The sequence below is a fragment of the Bombina bombina genome, chromosome 10, assembly GCF_027579735.1.
Source record: "Bombina bombina isolate aBomBom1 chromosome 10, aBomBom1.pri, whole genome shotgun sequence".
In the NCBI taxonomy this organism is placed as follows: domain Eukaryota; kingdom Metazoa; phylum Chordata; class Amphibia; order Anura; family Bombinatoridae; genus Bombina; species Bombina bombina.
Genome location: NC_069508.1, coordinates 169,452,981 through 169,473,346, shown reverse-complemented (window position 1 = coordinate 169,473,346; position 20,366 = coordinate 169,452,981). Strand labels below are relative to the sequence as shown.

At 37.9% G+C, this 20,366-nt stretch overlaps 1 protein-coding gene across 3 annotated transcripts in view; it reads right to left on the bottom strand.

The window, feature by feature from the left end:
* Positions 1–20,366, bottom strand: part of BEND5 (BEN domain containing 5) — a 102,867-nt gene that overhangs the window by 23,163 nt on the left and 59,338 nt on the right. For all 3 annotated transcript variants that reach the window (XM_053693496.1, XM_053693497.1, XM_053693498.1), the window contains one exon: positions 14,727–14,875. In XM_053693496.1, coding sequence (XP_053549471.1) covers positions 14,727–14,875 — 149 coding nt within the window. The remainder of the gene's footprint in view (positions 1–14,726; positions 14,876–20,366) is intronic.

Below are 20,366 nucleotides of genomic sequence, written 5' to 3'. Positions count from 1 at the left end.
TGGTCAACTGCACCTTAAAATTGCACTTTATTTACTATAGAGTTACACAAATATTTTTGTTATACTTAAGAATGATATCTAGTGTACTGCGGTTAGTACTACAGAATGTACAGGTATTAGCTTAAAGGTTATGTCTTGATTAATCACCTGTTTATACTCAGCGTTATTTTCTATGCTGGATACATAACTCTTAAATATATAATCCCCTCATATATAGGGCTGGTAGATATAATTAGAGATATACAGTTTGTGTTATAATTTAAGCCACTGTGTAGCTTGATTGACTCTAAAGCATAGTATGCAGGCTGGTCCTTTAAGACTTGTATGTTAGCTGATGTGCGGTGCTGTAAATATCAAAACAGCGTATAATATTATGAAATACACCACCATAAAAAAAAAATAAGTAACCTGTTTAAACCAGTGTATTTAAATTAGTTTAAGAACTTTATCATCATAATTCTTAGTACCACATTTCATAGTTTAAGTATAAATTGTGCTTATTGGCTACCCTAAATCTGCTTGTGATACACAAGGCTGTCACTTACACGCTTATAAAGCTGAAGCGTATAAGTCTTAAATTGTTAGTAAATAATAGAGCACGAATGATTTAATTATACATATGAATAGTACCTAGAGTACTGTGGTTAATACTACAGAGTATACCAGTATTGGCATTAAAGGTTATGTATTGGTTAATCACCTGTTATTACACAGCGTTTAAACCTATGCTAGATATATTTCTAACTGGTACAAGACACTAAAAAATCTAATTCTCCCATATATAGGGCTAGTAGATATACCTGGAAATATATAGTTTGTATAGATATTTGAGTCACTATATAGCTTGACTAACTCAAAAACATAGTGTGCAGGCTGGTCCTTTAAGACGTTAATATTAGCTGATATTCAGTGCTGTCAGTATCTAAACAGCGCATAAGATTGTGCAATTAATCAACGTAAGAGAAATAAGTAACTGATTGATACCAGGGTATTTAAATAAGTCAACAAGCTTTGCCATCATAAGTATAAGTACCGCATTGCAAAATATAAGTATTATGCGTGCTTATTAGTTAACCTGAGTCAGCTTATAATACACATAGCTGTCACTTATACGCTTATAGAGATAAAGCGTCTAAGTCTTAAATAGTTTTTAAATAATAGAGCATGCTGAGTTTTTATAATTTTAACAACAAGAGAGGCTAGTTAAAAAATAGAGGAGACCCCTGACGCAGCGTTTCACTAACGCTTCCTCAGAGCGTTAGTGAAACGCTGCGTCAGGGGTCTCCTCTATTTTTTAACTAGCCTCTCTTGTTGTTAAAATTATAAAAACTCAGCATGCTCTATTATTTAAAAACTATTTAAGACTTAGACGCTTTATCTCTATAAGCGTATAAGTGACAGCTATGTGTATTATAAGCTGACTCAGGTTAACTAATAAGCACGCATAATACTTATATTTTGCAATGCGGTACTTATACTTATGATGGCAAAGCTTGTTGACTTATTTAAATACCCTGGTATCAATCAGTTACTTATTTCTCTTACGTTGGTTAATTGCACAATCTTATGCGCTGCTTAGATACTGACAGCACTGAATATCAGCTAATATTAACGTCTTAAAGGACCAGCCTGCACACTATGTTTTTGAGTTAGTCAAGCTATATAGTGACTCAAATATCTATACAAACTATATATTTCCAGGTATATCTACAAGCCCTATATATGGTAGAATTAGATTTTTTAGTGTCTTGTACCAGTTAGAAATATATCTAGCATAGGTTTAAACGCTGTGTAATAACAGGTGATTAACCAATACATAACCTTTAATGCCAATACTGGTATACTCTGTAGTATTAACCACAGTACTCTAGGTACTATTCATATGTATAATTAAATCATTCGTGCTCTATTATTTACTAACAATTTAAGACTTATACGCTTCAGCTTTATAAGCATGTAAGTGACAGCCTTGTGTATCACAAGCAGATTTAGGGTAACCAATAAGCACGATTCATACTTAAACTATGAAATGTGGTACTAAGAATTATGATGATAAAGTTCTTAAACTAATTTAAATACACTGGTTTAAACAGGTTACTTATTTTTTTATGGTGGTGTATTTCATAATCTTATACGCTGTTTTGATATTTACAGCACCGCACATCAGCTAACATACAAGTCTTAAAGGACCAGCCTGCATACTATGCTTTAGAGTCAATCAAGCTACACAGTGGCTTAAATTATAACACAAACTGTATATCTCTAATTATATCTACCAGCCCTATATATGAGGGGATTATATATTTAAGAGTTATGTATCCAGCATAGAAAATAACGCTGAGTATAAACAGGTGATTAATCAAGACATAACCTTTAAGCTAATACCTGTACATTCTGTAGTACTAACCGCAGTACACTAGATATCATTCTTAAGTATAACAAAAATATTTGTGTAACTCTATAGTAAATAAAGTGCAATTTTAAGGTGCAGTTGACCAGTAATATATTACTATATCTATCAATACTGTTTTGGGTTCCACAAACCACATTTGTAGTGGTACAATTTCGTTTTCTCTAACAGTATATAATATTAATTTATTCCTCTCTGCTACCTGTTAAGTACAACTAACGCATGAACACAATATTATCCTGAGTACCTAGACTTACCAGCAGCCTAAGATTGTAATAGGATAACATTAAGGGTATTATCTACATTTCTTTGGGACCACTGTCCCCTACCATTCTTAGTATTTACCAGTGTGGATAATATCCAATTGTCACTATAAATCACATAGTTCTCTGTGAGCTTAAGCATAGATAAATACCTAAATAATTATTGAGAACTTTTTTAGAGCATGATATGCTCAACTTTGGGCTTCTATGAGTTACAATAGCTCTTCTGTTAATTTCTCATTTCTTTTAGCTGCACACAGATCTGTCTAAATTTCTCAATACAAATAGCACTTGCTGAATATTTACAAAACACAGGGAGTGTGTTTTTAATACTTTTTTTGGGCAGCATAACCATCCACAATAAGCTGTCTTTTTTAAATTATATTAATAAAGGTTACATTTTAATACTCTATATTTTTTGCTTTTCAAGGCACAGTAATCATGATTAAATAACCAATAATTATATCATATCAGTGCATATAAGCATTTCATTTTTGTTTGACTAACTTGCTTCTTTAGCAAGTATAGTCATAATCTGTACTACATATAATAAAACAACTCTGCAATATACTTTCATTATTTATTTTGTCCTCATTGCCTGTAATTCCATTCTGAAATTGTGAGCTTTTCAGTTCCTGTTAGAAATGGAAGTGCAGAACACTGTTAAATCCAGCACAACCATTGGCTGCACACTCTAATGACCTATTTATAACTGTCTCTAATTGGCCACAGCAGAGAAGGTAACACAAGTTACAACATGGCAGCTCCCAGTGTTTTATAGACACTAAAACTTTACTCTTATTTTGTCACTTTTTAAACCACTAATGAAACTTTAAAAAATACATCTACATGTTACTCATGGACTAATCTTTACTTTGAATGCATCATTCTATCTAGCATGTATTTAGTGTTTAATGTCCATTTAAGTGCCTGGGCGCGATGTGCACTGAAATATCTATACACACAAAATCTGCTCTTATATCAGTAGATCTTGTAGCACTGAGCAGCAATATTGCCACTATAACAAAACACATACAGTATTCTGTCTGGGAGAATTAAAGAGATATGAAACCCAATAATGTTCTTTTGTAATTCAGACACAGCCTGCAATTAACCCCTTAACGACTGAGGACGTGCAGGGTACGTCCTCAGAAAAAAGGCAGTTAATGCCTGAGAACGTACCCTGCACGTCCTCAGTGTGGAAAGCAGCTGGAAGCGATCCTGTTCGCTTCCAGCTGCTTTCCGGTTATTGCAGTGATGCCTCGATATGGAGGCATCCTGCAATAACCCTGCATGGCCATCCGATGCAGAGAGAGCCACTCTGTGGCCCTCTCTGCACCGGACATCGGTGGCCGGTAACGTTGGTGGGTGGGAGCTGACTTGGGAGGCGGGTGGGCGGCCATCGATGGGCCGTATAAGGTGGAGGGGGGGCGGGATCGGGGCCGGAGCTGACGGGGGCGGGATCGGGGCCGGAGCTGACGGGGGCGCGCACGGGCGCGCGCGCGTGCACAGAGGGTGGCGGGCGGGCGCGTGCACGGGGCGGGAGCGGGTGGGAACCGCTATACTACAGAAAATTAGATTGTAACTGTGGGGGAAAAGGGACAAATTAAAAAACAAATAAACTTTAGTAAAAGGGATCTTGGAGGGGTGGGGGGGTGTTCTTGGGTGTGGGGGGAGCTACACTACAGAAAAAGGGATTTTTCTTAAAAAAAAAAGCACATTTTTGTTCTAAACTGGGTACTGGCAGACAGCTGCCAGTACCCAAGATGGCGCCCATTAAGGCAGAGGGGGAGGGTTAGAGAGCTGTTTGGTGGGGGATCTGTGAGGTTGGGGGCTAAGGGGGGATCCTACAAAGCAGCATATGTAAATATGCTAAAAAAAAAACTCAAAAAAGCCCAAATATACCTTTTATTTTAGTACTGGCAGAGTTTCTGCCAGTACTTAAGATGGCGGGGACAATTGTGGGGTGGGGGAGGGAAGAGAGCTATTTGGGAGGCATCAGGGGGTCTGATGTTTCAGGTGGGAGGCTGAGCTCTACACTAAAGCTAAAATTAACCCTGCAAGTTCCCTACAAGCTACATAATTAACCCCTTCACTGCTAGACATAATACACGCGTGATGCGCAGCAGCATTTAGCGGCCTTCTAATTACCAAAAAGCATCGCCAAAGCCATATATGTCTGCTATTTCTGAACAAAGGGGATCCCAGAGAAACATTTACAACCATTTGTGCCATAATTGCATAAGCTGTTTGTAAATGATTTCAGTGAGAAACCTAAAATTGTGAAAAAGTTAACGTTTTTTTTTTTATTTGATTGCATTTGGCGGTGAAATGGTGGCATGAAATATACCAAAATGGGCCTAGATCAATAGTTGGGGTTGTCTACTACACTACACTAAAGCTAAAATTACCCCAAAAAGCTCCCTACATGCTCCCTAATTAACCCCTTCACTGCTGGGCATAATACACGTGTGGTGCGCAGTGGCATTTAGCGGCCTTCTAATTACCAAAAAGCAATGCTAAAGCCATATATGTCTGCTATTTCTGAACAAATGGGATCCCAGAGAAGAATTTACAACCATTTATGCCATAATTGCACAAGCAGTTTGTAAATAATTTCAGTGAGAAACCAAAAGTTTGTAAAAAATTTGTAAAAAAGTGAACGATTTTTTGTATTTGATCGCATTTGGCGGTAAAATGGTGGCATGAAATATACCAAAATGGGCCTAGATCAATACTTTGGGATGTCTACTAAAAAAAAATATATACATGTCAAGGGATATTCAGGGTTTCCTGAAAGATATCAGGGTTCCAAAGTAACTAGCGCTAATTTTGAAAAAAAATGGTTTGGAAATAGCAAAGTGCTACTTGTATTTATGGCCCTATAACTTGCAAAAAAAGCAAAGAACATGTAAACATTGGGTATTTCTAAACTCAGGACAAAATTTAGAAACAATTTAGCATTGGGTGTTTTTTGGTGCTTGTAGATGTGTAACAGATTTTGGGGGTCAAAGTTAGAAAAAGTGTGTTTTTTTCGATTTTTTCCTCATATTTTATAATTGTTTTTATAGTAAATTATAAGATATGATGAAAATAATGGTATCTTTAGAAAGTCCATTTAATGGCGAGAAAAACGGTATATAATATGTGTGGGTACCGTAAATGAGTAAGAGGAAAATTACAGCTTAACACAAACACTGCAGAAATGTAAAAATAGCCTTGGTCCCAAACGGACAGAAAATGGAAAAGTGCTGTGGTCATTAAGGGGTTAAAAAAAGTTTCCAATTTACTTTTATTATCAGATTTGCTTTGTTCCCATGGTATTCTGTATTGAAGAGATACCTAGGTAGGTGTGTGGAGCACTACATGGCAGGAAATAGTGCTGCCGTCTAGTGCTCTTGCAAATGGATATTGCTGCCTTATAGTGCTGCAGATATGTGCACACTCCTGAGCTTACATCCCTGCTTTTCAACAAAAATACCAAGAAAACTATGAAAATTTGATAATAGAAGTAAATTAGAAAGTTCTTTTCAACACATACCCCCCACATTCTCTTCCTTTCAAGTCCATACAATTTATTTATTCTCAACTCAAAATTTTTATGTTGCTGGCATTTATCGCCCCCTTGGGTCACCCAGCCTTTTCCTTGACCACTATGTCTCACTACCTTATTTCCTCTCCTGCCCTCATTCTCGGGGACTTCAATATTCCCATTGATAACCCTTGCAATCCTGGAGTTTCAAAGCTTCTGTAGCTCACTTCCTCATTTGGCCTCTCGCAGTGGACTAATTCCCCAACTCACAACGATGGCCATTCAATTGACCTAATCTTCAGCCACGATTGTTTGAAATGCTGCATCACTACACAAAATGCACATTAACCACCTAGCCCTTCAAACAGACTCCATAGAAACTTACACACCATAAACAGAGAACTACTCTCTCACACCCTAAACCCCCTTCTCTCTGCAACCTCCTCCCTTTCCTGTCCTGAAGAACCTCTCTGTATAATTCCATTCTGACCTTGACAAAATAAACCCTAATTCCATAGCTCGCGACCAACGTAAACACCCACAACCTTGGCAAACAAATCAGACATGCTACTTGCAAAAATGCACCTGCACTGCAGAACGGCACTGGAGGAAATCTCGCTCCTCTGCCAACTTCTTACATTACAAATTTTTGCTGCACTCCTCCTAATCCTCTGCCATCAAACTCTACAAACAAAACTAAATGTCATTTAAACTATGTCCCACAATCCTAAACATCTTTTCACAGGTCTTAATACCATCCTGTGTCCTCCCTTTCCTCCCATCACCAATTCCCTCACATTATATGACTTTTCAATACTATACATTTAAAAATCAAAATTGACTCCATCAAACATTAAATAACCTCCTACCACAACAATATTCACCCAAAGCTCAGCACATTCACTCCTGTTACAGAGGAGGTTCTGCTCTCCGTCTTCTTGAGCGGTTTATAAACACATCACACTGTCTCATCTACACCTCTTCTTGACCCTTTGCATTCTGGTTTTTGCCCAACACTCTACCGAAACTGCCATCAACAAGGTCACAAATTACCTGCTTACTGCCAAGTCTAAAGATCATTACTCAATGCTAGTTGTTTTAGACCTCACTGCAGCCTTTGGCATTGTTGACAACCCATTGCTGCTCCAGACCATTCAATCTTTGGGTATTTGTGACACAGCTCTACTATGGCTCTAATTTTACCTTTCTAAACGTACCTTCAGTGTATCCTTCTCTGGTTGCTCATCCTCCCCTCTACCACTCTATGTTAGGGTACCTTAAAGGGACACTAAACCTCAAAAAATTATTTCATGATTCAGATAGAGAATACAATTTTAAATAACATTCCAATTGACTTATATTATCTAATTTGCTTCATTCTTAAGATATCCTTTGTTGAAGAAATAACAATGCACATGTGTCAGCCAATTACACGAGGCATCTATGAGCATCTACTAATCAGCAGCTACTGAGCATATCTAGATATGCTTTTCAAATTAGATAATAGAAGTAAATTAGAAAGTTGTTTAAAATTGCATGCTCTTTCTAAATCATGAAAGAAAATATTTGGGTTTCATGTCCCTTTAAGGCTCAGTTCTAGGGAAAGCTTTAGAACAAGAAGGACGAGCCACTCCTCAAAGGTTAGATAAAACCAAAATTTATTGACAAATCTTTAAAACAAGTAAGGGAAGCTCCCAAACACTTATCAAAGCAGGAGCTTTTATTTGTAAAAACATTTAATAAAGTTCTATTATTTAAAATGCCACTAAAATGAAATATTTAAGTATTTGAAATGTACTACCCTTCTTTTTCATCATTAACATTATTGGATCAGTTGTGAAAAGACCTATAAACTATCTTACGTCCCCTATGGTTACCCTGTATCCTCTTTACCCATGGCTAACAATTATTTAATTAATAGTATTCTTAATTGGCCAATCACATTGTCCTTGCTGTTTTAAATATGAAAGCAAGGAACAGCACTATAGGCTATGTCTACGGCTACAAAGCCGAAACGCGTAAGCCCAGTGCTGCGCCTGCTTTGATGGGAGCTTCCATTACTTGTTTTAAAGATTTGTCAATAAATTTCGGTTTTATCTAACCTTTGAGGAGTGGATCATCCTTCCTGTTCTACAGCTTTGCATCACCCAGAAATAGATCCACATACTCAGCACATCGGACCGTTTCCTGCCAGTTCCCGCAATCCCCACTCGGCTTAGCAACGGGCGATGACGTCATTGGAGCGCCCGTGGAAGCCCAGTCAGCTGTACATTGCACTGTGAGACGCAAGCAGTATGGACGGTGAAAGGAGGCAGGAGTAAAACTTCTAGCATACCGCATGGACAGCGGAATTCCTTTACACTGGAGAGCGTGAGTACATTTGCAGTTGAAAAACAGCGGTTAAAATACAGCTCAAGGAGTATATAGGTACTACGGCGATTTGCATTTAAGCGAGTGGGAATATTACTGGTAAAACCATTTGAACTTGAGCTTGATATGCTTGTTTAAAAATTGGGATAACACTCTGCTACTCTTTATTAACTTCAGTTCTAGGCACCCTTCTTTCTTAGTCTACACATCATCTCTAGGGTCATTAATCAAGTCTAGTAGGTTTCAGCATCATCTTTATGCTGACGACACCCAAATCTACCTTTCTGCACCACACATTTCCTTCTCCCTGCTGACTTGTGTCACCAGCTCCCTAGCTAATATCTCATCCTGGATGGCCTCTAACTACTTAAAGGGCCACTGTAAGTAAATATTTTCTATGCCTGTTACTATCTAACTACCCCAAATACGCTTTTTATCAATAGCATTTCATTAACATATCTCTACCGTATATCAGAAATCTTGTCTGCAAATTTAATTGTTTTCCACACCCACTCCGTGGGTATCCTTTGCTCTGTACCAATCCGTTTACAATACCTAGGTTCCAAAATGGCGCCTTAAACACAAAGTTATTGGTTTAAGCATTTTGAACATGCAGTGCTGAAAATAGTGGGCAGGATAACGTGACATCATCAGCGAATAAAATATATAACTTTTAGAATGTTATGAAACTTCGTTTTGGAGAAAATATAGGTCAGTAGGTTTTAATTAATGTTTATTAACTTTAATATGTTAGTTGTTTAGCTTAAAAATTATAACAGAAAGTAATCCTTTAAGCTGAACCTCTCTTAAAACTGAGCTCCTATTACCGCCTTCTACCAATCTCCCCATTCTCCAAATCTCACTTACTGTGGACAACACTGTCATCACCTCTACTCTTCAGGCCCGCTGTCTCTGGGTCACACTTGACTCCAAACTTTCTTTTCCTCCCCACATTAAGTCCTTAACTAACTCCTGCCGATTCCACCTTAAAAATCTCTATAATTTGTGACTTTCTCACTAAAAATACAACTAAGATTCTTATCCACTCCCTTATTTCCCACCTTGACTACTGTAATTCTGTCTTCTCTGGTCTCCGAACTACAGCCTGTCCCCACTACAATCCATTATGAAGGCCTCTGCCAAGCTCATTTTCCTTAAGCATCGCTTCACATCTGCTGCACCTCTTTGCTAGCACCTCCACTGGCTTCCTTTAGCCTTGGGAATAAAATACATTTTGACCATAACATACAAAGCCCTCACCAACACTGCATGCTCCTATATCTCTGCCATCATTTGCAAATACTCTCCAACACGCCCCCTCCACTTTTCCAAAGACCTACTTCTCTCCTCATCTCTCATTACTCGTTTGCAAGACTTTTCTAGAGTTGCACCTATCATATGGAACTCTAGTCTCAAAAACTTCAAGCGTTCCTTAAAAACATATCTGTTCAAGGACACATACAACTTACTTTAAGATGTCTCTACTATCTATGTTTCCCTCTTCCTCAACGTCCCCATGTACCTCCTTTATATTGTAAGCTTGAGAGCCTCTCTAACTGTAGCTCACTTTGTATAAAGTGCATCTATTTAGTCTGTAAGCTTGAGAGCCTCTCTAACTGTAGCTCACTTTGTATAAAGTGCATCTATTTAGTCTGTAAGCTTGAGAGCCTCTCTAACTGTAGCTCACTTTGTATAAAGTGCATCTATTTAGTCTGTAAGCTTGAGAGCCTCTGTAACTGTAGCTCACGTTGTATAAAGTGCATCTATTTAGTTTGTAAGCTTGAGAGCCTCTCTAACTGTAGCTCACTTTGTATAAAGTGCATCTATTTAGTTTGTAAGCTTGAGAGCCTCTCTAACTGTAGCTTACTTTGTATAAAGTGCATCTATTTAGTCTGTAAGCTTGAGAGCCTCTGTAACTGTAGCTCACGTTGTATAAAGTGCATCTATTTAGTCTGTAAGCTTGAGAGCCTCTCTAACTGTAGCTCACTTTGTATAAAGTGCATCTATTTAGTTTGTAAGCTTGAGAGCCTCTCTAACTGTAGCTCACTTTGTATAAAGTGCATCTATTTAGTCTGTAAGCTTGAGAGCCTCTCTACCTGTAGCTCACGTTGTATAAAGTGCATATATTTAGTCTGTAAGCTTGAGAGCCTCTCTAACTGTAGCTCACTTTGTATAACGTGCATCTATTTAGTTTGTATGGTTGAGAGCCTCTCTAACGGTAGCTCACTTTGTATAAAGTGCATCTATTTAGTCTGTAAGCTTGAGAGCCTCTCTAACTGTAGCTCACTTTGTATAAAGTGCATCTATTTAGTTTGTAAGCTTGAGAGCCTCTCTAACTGTAGCTCACTTTGTATAAAGTGCATCTATTTAGTCTGTAAGCTTGAGAGCCTCTCTACCTGTAGCTCACGTTGTATAAAGTGCATCTATTTAGTCTGTAAGCTTGAGAGCCTCTCTAACTGTAGCTCACTTTGTATAAAGTGCATCTATTTAGTCTGTAAGCTTGAGAGCCTCTCTAACTGTAGCTCACTTTGTATAAAGTGCATCTATTTAGTTTGTATGGTTGAGAGCCTCTCTAACGGTAGCTCACTTTGCATAAAGTGCATCTATTTAGTCTGTAAGCTTGAGAGCCTCTCTAACTGTAGCTCACTTTGTATAAAGTGCATCTATTTAGTTTGTAAGCTTGAGAGCCTCTCTAACTGTAGCTCACTTTGTATAAAGTGCATCTATTTAGTCTGTAAGCTTGAGAGCCTCTCTAACTGTAGCTCACTTTGTATAAAAATGCATCTATTTAGTTTGTAAGCTTGAGAGCCTCTCTAACTGTAGCTCACTTTGTATAACGTGCATCTATTTAGTCTGTAAGCTTGAGAGCCTCTGTAACTGTAGCTCACTTTGTATAAAGTGCTTCTATTTAGTCTGTAAGATTGAGAGCCTCTCTAACTGTAGCTCACTTTGTATAAAGTGCATCTATTTAGTTTGTAAGCTTGAGAGCCTCTCTAACTGTAGCTCACTTTGTATAAAAATGCATCTATTTAGTTTGTAAGCTTGAGAGCCTCTCTAACTGTAGCTCACTTTGTATAAAGTGCATCTATTTAGTTTGTAAGCTTGAGAGCCTCTCTAACTGTAGCTCACTTTGTATAAAGTGCATCTATTTAGTCTGTAAGCTTGAGAGCCTCTCTAACTGTAGCTCACTTTGTATAAAGTGCATCTATTTAGTCTGTAAGCTTGAGAGCCTCTCTAACAGTAGCTCACTTTGTATAAAGTGCATCTATTTAGTCTGTAAGCTTGAGAGCCTCTCTAACAGTAGCTCACTTTGTATAAAGTGCATCTATTTAGTCTGTAAGCTTGAGAGCCTCTCTAACTGTAGCTCACTTTGTATAAAGTGCATCTATTTAGTCTGTAAGCTTGAGAGCCTCTCTAACTGTAGCTCACTTTGTATAAAGTGCATCTATTTAGTCTGTAAGCTTGAGAGCCTCTCTAACTGTAGCTCACTTTGTATAACGTGCATCTATTTAGTCTGTAAGCTTGAGAGCCTCTCTAACTGTAGCTCACTTTGTATAAAGTGCATCTATTTAGTCTGTAAGCTTGAGAGCCTCTGTAACTGTAGCTCACTTTGTATAAAGTGCATCTATTTAGTCTGTAAGCTTGAGAGCCTCTCTAACTGTAGCTCACTTTGTATAAAAATGCATCTATTTAGTCTGTAAGCTTGAGAGCCTCTCTAACTGTAGCTCACTTTGTATAAAGTGCATCTATTTAGTTTGTAAGCTTGAGAGCCTCTCTAACTGTAGCTCACTTTGTATAAAGTGCATCTATTTAGTTTGTAAGCTTGAGAGCCTCTCTAACTGTAGCTTACTTTGTATAAAGTGCATCTATTTAGTCTGTAAGCTTGAGAGCCTCTGTAACTGTAGCTCACGTTGTATAAAGTGCATCTATTTAGTCTGTAAGCTTGAGAGCCTCTCTAACTGTAGCTCACTTTGTATAAAGTGCATCTATTTAGTTTGTAAGCTTGAGAGCCTCTCTAACTGTAGCTCACTTTGTATAAAGTGCATCTATTTAGTCTGTAAGCTTGAGAGCCTCTCTACCTGTAGCTCACGTTGTATAAAGTGCATCTATTTAGTCTGTAAGCTTGAGAGCCTCTCTAACTGTAGCTCACTTTGTATAAAGTGCATCTATTTAGTCTGTAAGCTTGAGAGCCTCTCTAACTGTAGCTCACTTTGTATAAAGTGCATCTATTTAGTTTGTATGGTTGAGAGCCTCTCTAACTGTAGCTCACTTTGTATAAAGTGCATCTATTTAGTTTGTAAGCTTGAGAGCCTCTCTAACTGTAGCTCACTTTGTATAAACTGCATCTACTTAGTTTGTAAGCTTGAGAGCCTCTCTAACTGTAGCTCACTTTGTATAAAGTGCATCTATTTAGTCTGTAAGCTTGAGAGCCTCTCTAACTGTAGCTCACTTTGTATAAAGTGCATCTATTTAGTCTGTAAGCTTGAGAGCCTCTGTAACTGTAGCTCACTTTGTATAAAGTGCATCTATTTAGTCTGTAAGCTTGAGAGCCTCTCTAACTGTAGCTCACTTTGTATAAAAATGCATCTATTTAGTTTGTAAGCTTGAGAGCCTCTCTAAGTGTAGCTCACTTTGTATAACGTGCATCTATTTAGTCTGTAAGCTTGAGAGCCTCTGTAACTGTAGCTCACTTTGTATAAAGTGCATCTATTTAGTCTGTAAGCTTGAGAGCCTCTCTAACTGTAGCTCACTTTGTATAAAGTGCATCTATTTAGTCTGTAAGATTGAGAGCCTCTCTAACTGTAGCTCACTTTGTATAAAGTGCATCTACTTAGTCTGTAAGCTTGAGAGCCTCTGTAACTGTAGCTCACTTTGTATAAAGTGCATCTACTTAGTCTGTAAGCTTGAGTGCCTCTGTAACTGTAGCTCACTTTGTATAAAGTGCATCTATTTAGTCTGTAAGCTTGAGAGCCTCTCTAACTGTAGCTCACTTTGTATAAAGTGCATCTATTTAGTTTGTAAGCTTGAGAGCCTCTCTAACTGTAGCTCACTTTGTATAAAGTGCATCTATTTAGTTTGTAAGCTTGAGAGCCTCTCTAACTGTAGCTCACTTTGTATAAACTGCATCTACTTAGTTTGTAAGCTTGAGAGCCTCTCTAACTGTAGCTCACTTTGTATAAAGTGCATCTATTTAGTCTGTAAGCTTGAGAGCCTCTCTAACTGTAGCTCACTTTGTATAAAGTGCATCTATTTAGTCTGTAAGCTTGAGAGCCTCTCTAACAGTAGCTCACTTTGTATAAAGTGCATCTATTTAGTCTGTAAGCTTGAGAGCCTCTCTAACTGTAGCTCACTTTGTATAAAGTGCATCTATTTAGTCTGTAAGCTTGAGAGCCTCTCTAACTGTAGCTCACTTTGTATAAAGTGCATCTATTTAGTCTGTAAGCTTGAGAGCCTCTCTAACTGTAGCTCACTTTGTATAAAGTGCATCTATTTAGTCTGTAAGCTTGAGAGCCTCTCTAACTGTAGCTCACTTTGTATAAAGTGCATCTATTTAGTCTGTAAGCTTGAGAGCCTCTCTAACTGTAGCTCACTTTGTATAAAGTGCATCTATTTAGTCTGTAAGCTTGAGAGCCTCTGTAACTGTAGCTCACTTTGTATAAAGTGCATCTATTTAGTCTGTAAGCTTGAGAGCCTCTCTAACTGTAGCTCACTTTGTATAAAGTGCATCTATTTAGTCTGTAAGCTTGAGAGCCTCTGTAACTGTAGCTCACTTTGTATAAAAGTGCATCAACAACTGATCAAGGGCAGGGGGGCGCTCCTCTCCTTTTGTTCACGTTTGTCAATGTAAGTGTAGTAAAGTACATTGTACAGTCTTACATAATGTCTCATTGTACGTTTTTTATATTATTGTACATTTAGGATTGGAATGCATCTTTGTATAGTGCGGCATAACATTTTGGTGCTTTATAAACAATAATAAATATGTATTCAGCCATTCATGTCACAGAACCCCAGAATGTATTTCTGAAACTAGTGGATGAGCTAGAATCAGAAAAAGACCAATTAAAACAGCATTATTACCCACACTGCGAAGGAAATAATTTAACATTGAATTAAGTTGTTCCCTGTCACCATTTAAACGTAATATTACCTGTCCGTTCTCTAAAATATATTTGTCTAGCACTGGAGCAGGTGTAGAGTAATACGACGACGTATTTGCCTCCTCAGTTGGAATTTTATGTATTTCAACATCTGGCTCTTGATATTCAGATTTCTCACTTTCTAGTTCTACAGTGGGTCCTGCAATGTACAGAAGAAGCATGTAAATATCAGCGACTGCACTAAATCCACATAAATGATACTGACGTATCTCTTCACCTCTTCTCAAACATTTATTGTGGGTCTAAATATACACAGCTAACTTTATAGAAAAACTCCAGGCTTCATATTTAATACATATGCATAAAAGTTTTCAAGACATTAAATTAACTATTATTCTGATTATTTATAATAATTAGATTATTTTTTAATTGTATTAAGACTTTTGGCAAATTTGTAGTGATGGCTGTAAATTCCTATCATATTTCAGCACCTTCCTATCCTATGCACATAAAACCTAAAATTAGATTAGCTGTTAGTCCTACTTGTTTGGATTGGCATTACTGTTCCTCACCACAAAGTGCTGCTAACCTGCTAGGTTCTTACAAAGCTTTTGCACAATTCATCCCTAAGATAGTTATCTGGCTAATAAGGACACCTCCCAATATAACTATATTGAAGGACAATGACGCAGCTCAAAAATACCCTCAAAAGGAGACAACCAAGATATTACACTTGTTGCTTCTCATCTATTTTATTCTCATCTAAGGTGCAAATTATGAATAAAATATGTTTTATAAATTAATTAAAAATGGGAGTTATATTTGAATATAAGGATAAAGTGTTGCGTGCATTGTTTGTGGTGGCCTTTGTTCATTTTTATACCACAAAAAACATAAAAATACTTTGTGCTGAAAGCTCCTTTATTTGTTTCAAGCGTTGCCGCACTGAGCTGCTAAGACAGCCCACGGCACAAAGTTATTTTGCTAAGGTGGTGACGTTTCCACCGCTTAGAAAATAGCGTGCAGGAAATCCGGCGCCACACAGAGTCAAGCCGGATATCCCGCACGGCTATTGGCTAAGAGGTGAAAATGTCACCTCTCAAGCAAAATGGCGTGCTGCCGTGGAGTGTGGCAACGCTTGAAACAAACAAAGGAGCTTTCAGCATGAAGTATTTTATACTTTATGAATGAAAGACCCCTTTTATTTGTTCCAATGGTCAATTCTAGCGTTTTATGAACGCTAGGATTGACTTTCACTTTAACTCTGCTAAAAGTAAGCTTTTTGCACACATCTGGTTGCGCTTATATTATTGAGCTGAAAGTAAACTGTTTTCAATCAATCACACACACATTATCATATATAGGAATATCTATCTAGAAATACTTAGAACATAATCCCCTATGTGCAGAACACTGGAATGTAAAATGTTTAAAGTAAATACATAGTTAAAACCTTTATTAAATATGAATATTGCATAAATACGATTTTTCATGTTTTCATCTACTTAACTACAAATGGCTAAAATGCACTTTTATATATATTGTATATATATATATATATTGTATATATACACATATGTAACACACACACACATACATATTTATGCATGTATCTCCAGGTTACACACACACACACAAATGTTGCTATATGTATGTATCTATATTTTAAAGCCCTTTGCCTTCTTTTTTTCTAACTGAGACCTCATATCTTTGAGCCCTTATAACTTTTGTATGCAATATTTTTTTTTATTAGATGGCATTATGATTGTAAGTGTACGTTGTAATGTATTTGTGATGTGTTTTGTAAAACCTTTTTGTTTTGCAAAACAGCTAACCAGAGCTCTGAGATTGTGCTAACACGACGCACATTAACTTCAATTGCGCTCAAGCGATCGGGTTTACTTTCAACTTGTAATACGAGCGAAAAACCCAATACGCGCAAACGGCAGCAATAAACCCGTTTTTGCTTGTGCGCAACTGTTAGCGTGTCACTCGTAATCTAGCCTGAAATTGTAATTTCAATCTGAAATCAACGTTTTTCCACTATCGCCAGAGAGGCTGAAGTGCATTATGTAAAATGTAGAACCTTCTGTAAGCTGCACAATGATTGGCCTTATGTGCAGGAACTAATTTACATATGTTACTTATTGGCAATAGTAAAGGAAGATAACATTTAAGACATTTTATAAAGAGTGTGTTCCTAGTCTGCAAAACAGTGCAGATTGTGCTCACAAATTTACAGTTTTAAAGGTTAAAACATTTTTGTATGTATTTTGTAATTAAGCGATTCATTTCTGATGCCTATATAAAAATAATGAATGTCACTTTAGTTAAAAAAACAAATGGAAAAAATGCAAACAAAAACAAACACTTAAAGGGACACGGGGACACTGAACCCAATTTTTTTCTTTTGTGATTCAGATAGAGCATGCAATTTTAAGCAACGTTCTAATTTACTCCTATTATCAAATTTTCTTCATTCACTTGGTATCTTTATTTGAAATGCAAGAATGTAAGTTTAGATGCCGTCCCATTTTTGGTGAACACACTGTGTTGTTCTTGCTGATTGGTGGATAAATTTACCTACCAATAAACAAGTGCTTTCCATGGTCCTGAACCAAAAAAAAATAGCTTAGATGCCTTTTTTTCAAATAAAGAAAGCTAGAGAACGAAGAAAAATTGATAATAGGAGTAAATTAGAAAGTTGCTTAAAATTGCATGCTCTATCTGAATCACGAAATAAAAAATTTGGGTTCAGTGTCCCTTTAAGCTAAATTAAAGGGACAGTATACATCAATTTTCATTTAATAGCATGTAATAGACACTACTATAAAGAAGAATATGTACACATACTGATATAAAAATCCAGTATAAAACATTTAAAAAACTTACTTAGAAGCTTGGAATTTAGCACTGTTGATAAGGTTAGGCTGGGACACCCACTAAGAGGGGATGAGAAAGCAGGAAGAGCAGACACTCTCCCCTCCCCAGCATATGACCCTCCCCTGCATATGGAAAACCCATTACACAAAAAAGGAGCTGCAGGAGTCTGACGACATCAGTATACATCTAAAACTTTGGGGCTTGGTTAGGGGTCTGAAAATCAGCACAATGTTACTAAAAAATAAGCAAAATATTACATTGTTACAAAAGCACCCTCAGATAAGCTATATAAATGTATCATCTATAAAATATTTATGCAAAGAAAAATGTAGTGTGTTAAGAAGCTGTACTAAAGTTTTTTCCCCATAAAATCAGCCCCCTTTATTACGCTTACTGACCTTATGTGATAAACTCCTAACTCAACAGCCGTTTTATTTTCCTCTCTTTATGAAGCAGAGTTACAGCTAACCACAAGCTGTAATACTCTCTTGTAGGAGTACTTGAAAGGTAAGTGAGGGTAAAGGGAGTTACATTAACAAAAGATATTATTCAGGCAATAAAAGGTGTTTAAAGGGGGGGCGGAGCCGACAGCAAGCAAGAATGGTCGCATTCATTCAGAGCTCCAACTGCTACTGTTTTATAATTGATATAAGATGTGATTTAGCTATGTAATTAGACACAGCAAAAAAGGGGCTTCATGTTTGATTTCTAAACAGCACTCAGAGAACGCAGATTTTGCCTCTGACACTCTGGCATCGAGTTGAGGCCTGAGATTAGTTTTGCAGTTGCAAAGACGGTGGCCATCTTGCCTTCCTTTGGCCTAAGTTAAAGTGAACACCGCTCTACCAGCACAGTATAGAATCGCAACTACAGGGTACGCAGAGCAGATTGAGATTCCCTGCAGACTTCTCCTTGAAAATGGAGGAGGATTGGTACTTAAAGGTACAAGCCTTGTTCGAGAAACATGAGCAGCAGATACTCAGTAGATTTGATCGCACCCTAGCTATAGCAGGAGACCAACAGGAGGAGAAGGGGATCAATGAGTCTGCTGTAGCGGGTGAGATGATCACTGATATGCAGCCTGTCACACAGCTAACAGTGGGGAATACTTCTGCAGTAACTACTATACCTACAAAGGACTTTGGGCAAGCCGACACCATGGAGGTGAGTGCTGGAGATGCCTGGGGGTCAGCCGCTCTGGGAGTGTATGGGGTGCTGACGGTTGCGATCAGAGACAATGTGTGTGAAGAACCCTTACCTAGCGATGGGGAAACTGCAGGAGCTACTGACATTTGTTCCTGGCAGGGCGTCCGGACTGTTACTATACGCGGCGCTGCGCAGGTGAGAGCTGCCAATTTCCTGATGCGCGGCCCTGATGATGAGAGCTGGGTGTCATTGTCCTGCTGTCCTCCCAGTGCCTTGGGGACCTACTCAGATAGGGATCAGGGTCTACAGAGCGCATACGTTCCAGTTACAGACTTAACCTTGCTCTTTGCGCATACCTCTGCATCTCTAGGACGACCCATGTTTACCCCTCTGCTGGACATTTATTCTAACAAGATTTGTGACCCTTTTTCCTTCTTACAATTGGATTTTTCTGCTGAGTTAGTGGGACTACACTGTGTGAAAGCAGGTGTGGGCTGAATGTTTCTGCTGAAGCTGTAGGAGCATGCAACCGCCAGACTCAGCAAGATGTCTTTGCCCTGTAACTACAACTTTGCATGAAGACCATAAGGTCTGAATTTACAGCCTCAGCATCCTGACCATCTTGTTTTATGGCTTCAGCAATCTTAGTGTATTCAATATTATGGAGATGTGAGACTTTTCTATTCTATCTGACTGTTGGTTTTACCCTTGGTTCAAATGTCTAATTGCTATGTTTCCCCTTATGTGGACAATTGCTACTCTTTGCCCCTTGAGCTTTCTTGTTAACTATTATGAGTCAGAGCAGTATTTCAAGTTCTTGTTGAGCTCTAGGGAAAGGGAGAAAATTTTAGCATGGCAGTTTACTATGTGTTCATTGGGGATTATGGGGGGATGTCTATCACTCTCTAGTTGTAAGCTCATAACACATAGCCTCACTGATAAATAGGTAATTTCCTATGAGAATACTTTCAGAAGCTATAATATGTGTTTGTCAATAGACAGCGTGTCTTGCTGATTTTGGGTCTCTCTCCATGTGGTTGCTCACACTGGCCTATGAATCCCCATCTAGCTGAGAGTGTAGCTTTAATTGAGGCCGGCCCCATGGCTTATATGTTTATGCAGATAGACTCCTAATAGTCCACACCCCCTGCCTATGGTGTACTTGCGATTTTTTTTTATTGAGCAGCCTTGCACCTGTGTGCGACATCACCTTAATTCATAACTATATGGTATAAATAGTTAAAAGTTCTCTCCTATTGCATGTGAAATAACAAACAAGATACACAGATTACTTTCCACTTTAGTATAGGGATAAGGATCCAGAGTTCAATTGGTTGTATGTATTCACTGTGTGCCATTTGCTAACCTGTGTTATAAGTGTATTATTTAGTCAAGATAATTTCTAGTAGTTGTATACACTAACGTGACTGTTCTGCAATTGTAAGACCTAAAGGGGATTTATGAGTAGAGGCCTGTGGGTTCCATGTTTAGATAATTAATTGAGGGGAATACCCTCAACCTGCTCCCCAGTACTTTGAATCATAATGCTAATTGATCCTGCCCGCTCATAGGCTTATTAGCTCTAAATTGTTTTTGAAGCAACCACTAACTTGTGTACTTATGTTAATATGGACTCCACTGGGCAGAAATTATTTGCGTTT